Source organism: Triticum aestivum, chromosome 3B, assembly GCF_018294505.1.
Source record: "Triticum aestivum cultivar Chinese Spring chromosome 3B, IWGSC CS RefSeq v2.1, whole genome shotgun sequence".
NCBI lineage: Eukaryota > Viridiplantae > Streptophyta > Magnoliopsida > Poales > Poaceae > Triticum > Triticum aestivum.
In genome coordinates this window covers 13,266,213-13,269,181 of record NC_057801.1, presented here as the reverse complement: position 1 = coordinate 13,269,181, position 2,969 = coordinate 13,266,213, and the positions used below count along the sequence as shown (strand labels likewise).

The 2,969-nt window shown below is 51.9% G+C and overlaps 1 protein-coding gene across 1 annotated transcript; it reads left to right on the top strand.

Annotated features, from left to right (window-relative positions):
• The first annotated feature begins 457 nt into the window (after window positions 1-457).
• LOC123064332 (uncharacterized) lies at window positions 458-1,442 on the top strand. The gene has a single exon (XM_044487829.1). The coding sequence runs from the start codon at window positions 672-674 to the stop codon at window positions 1,263-1,265; it is 594 nt and encodes a 197-aa protein (XP_044343764.1). The 5' UTR covers window positions 458-671; the 3' UTR covers window positions 1,266-1,442.
• The last annotated feature ends 1,527 nt before the right edge of the window (window positions 1,443-2,969 follow it).

Here is a 2,969-nt window from a genome sequence, read left to right as displayed (position 1 = left end):
TGAGTAGCTAGCAAGCACTGCCGGACTGAATTTGTTAAGAGGCCGCGCGAGAGGTCGTGGTCGTCGCCGTCGCCCGTGCCCGTCCACATACTCTAAGCGGCGCAGCTGCGGGCGGGGAGAGACGAGCGCTACAGTGACGCCCTGCCAAGACCATGCTCTGTCATCTTATATATGCTACTCCCTCTGTTCACTTTTATAAGACCTCGAAGACATTTCAGACAATGTGCAAAACAGCCTATTTTGAGCTGTCTGAAAGGACTTACAAAAGTGAACGGAAGGAGTAGTTATAATTATAATTAAGCCCACCGGCCGGCCCGATCGATGAGCTAGATCAAACCCGAACTCTTTTTTTGCTTTGTTTTTCTCTTCGCTCTTGTCCATGGCGATCCTCGCCAAGCTGTCCGGCTGCCACATCGCCATTGCTGGCTAATTAAACTAAGCGGAGTGGTAGCTAGCTGCGGCCACAAGTTCAGCGAGGTGATAGCCAGCTGCTGCTGCTGTCCTCTAACCCCCCTGAGCTGCAGCACGCTAATCATTTGCTTGTCCTTTTCCATGCATCACCCACCGTCAACTTACCTATTCCTCCGATCATATACCCACACCGTCTCCATTGATCCCCCACCCCACCCCTCTCACACACCACCTGACCCCCCTCTCTCTCTACCTCTCTCATGGGGAACAAGCCGGCGTGCATGTCGCTGGCGCCGGCGGCGGGCTCGGCGTCGGCGTCGGCGTCGAGCGGGGGCGGGGGATGCAAGGTGATCCACGCGGACGGGCGGGTGACGCGGCTGGCGCGGCCGGTGCGGGCGTCGGAGCTGATGCTGGACCACCCGGGCAAGTTCGTGTGCGACGCGTGCCGCCTCGCAGTCGGCTGCCGCGTGCCGGGCGTCGCCGCCGACGAGCTCCTCCAGCCGCGCCGCGCATACTTCCTGCTCCCCATGGACATGCTCTACTCCGTGCTCACCGACGACGAGATGGCCGCGCTCGCGGCCGCCTCCCACGGCGCCGCCACGGCCGCCACCGCCGCGTGGCGGAGGATCGTGGTCACCACCACCAGACGGCGACGGGGCGGCGGCCGCGGCGCCTCTTCCAGGCAGAGCAATGGCGACGCCGGCAGGGTCTTCCCGGTCGTCGGCCTGCTGCAGCTCCAGGATGCCCCCGCCGGGCACCCCACGATTGGCGTCAAGCCGAGCGGCGCCGGCGTCGGGCTGAGGCGGCTCCGGTCGTGGCGGCCGGTGCTGGACACCATCGAGGAGGCGCCGTGACGCGACGCGGCGGCCGGCCCGATCGGCCGGTTGGTGCGGCTACGCTAGTGTTAGGCAGCTAGCTTGAGCTGGCTCTCGAGTGTACATGATCGAATTAGCTTCTTCCACTAGCTTCTTTTTTTCATTTCATTTCTCTTTTTCTGTAAAGTGCACTAAGTACGGAAAACTCAAAACGGTGCCCGGGCTCATCTGCTCCCTCTCAGCAAAAAATTCAAAACAAATACTAGAAAAATTCAAAAAATTCCAAACTTTTTTGTGGTGGTAGATAATTTGACGCATGAGGTGCGCCCCAAAATTCAACTCATTTGGACATCTGAGCAACTCTCGGCAAAAAAGACAAATCGGGTCAAAACTGTGCATGAACAGTATACTTTTTTACAGACCCTGATTTTGTCTTTTTTGCCGAGAGCTGCTCAGATGCTCAAATGAGCTGATTTTTGGTGCGCACCTCACGCGTCAAATTATCTACCACCACAAAAAAATTTGGAATTTTTTGAATTTTTCTAGTATTTGTTTTGAATTTTTTTCTAAGCGTGGGTGCAGATGAGCCCGGGTGCAGATTAGCCGCACTCACTAAGTACATTCTTTTGGCCTATGTCAAATTGACAAATATGTTTCCTATCCATTCTACAATCTACATACCTCTGGTATATACAATAAAGAAGATCCTGGGACATCAATAAAAAAAATGTCAACAATGCTCCACTCCATTTTTAACTGTATTTTTTGTTAGTTTTTTAGGGGTGCACAATGAAATTGTGAAAATTATCTCAAAGAATATTTGACCCTATTATTATCATCCTGTGTGCCATGATTGGTTGGCAGCCAGGCGGCACACAGGTTGTAGGGAGGGAGGAGCTGGATGCTACTTTGCATTTGCAGCAAGGATATCTTTGTGCACTGGACCTCGGCTGGACATGCTACTTGCCAAGCTAAACAACAGATGAAGCAAAGCCACCCACAAATGGGCATTATTTTAGTCCATGTTGGCTTGTGTGGATGCAAACAATGAGATATACCAAAGATAATATTCGGATTAATGCATCATGCATGCACTCTGTCCTTCCTTAATCATGTTTTTAAGTGGGTGCTTTGTTAAATCACAAAGTCCACTGACGTGATCAAATTCCAGCTATAGACAGACTCTTGATTCCATTTAAAACTTTTGCCTTGTGCTCTCACTTTATCAGTCCAAAATCCAACCGTTGTTGTTGTTGTTGGCATCATTGAGCTGTGAAAATCCCTTTGATTTAATCGCAAATGTAGGTTGTCTCTTACATTGACATGGTCATTAAAGTGAAACTCCGGCCATCAATTACTAAAAAACAAAACACGACAAGTGAATATAATTGTATATTATAAAGTACTCCCTCCGTAAAGAAATATAAGAGGATTCAGATATATCTTCTACTCCTAATGGACGAATTGGTTGAATAGTCCCCCCACTTTCAACCGGTTTATTTTCAACCGGTTTTGTCCCATCAAATTACCCCCACCCCACGCCCACCCACCGAACCCCGCCCACCCACCGAACCCCATCAACAGCGCCCTGCCGCCGATCAGGATCGCCCTGACGACGATCCCCATACCCGCGGCAGATCAGATCTGCGCACTCCACAGCGCCGCCGCCGCGGAACGACTCGACACGTTTCTGGATCGCTTGCAGTTTCAGGATCGCCCTGACGCCGATCCCCATACCCCATA

Bases quoted from the DNA above. Each gene is read 5' to 3' on its own strand.
- LOC123064332 (XM_044487829.1), top strand. From the start codon at position 672: ATGGGGAACAAGCCGGCGTGCATGTCGCTGGCGCCGGCGGCGGGCTCG.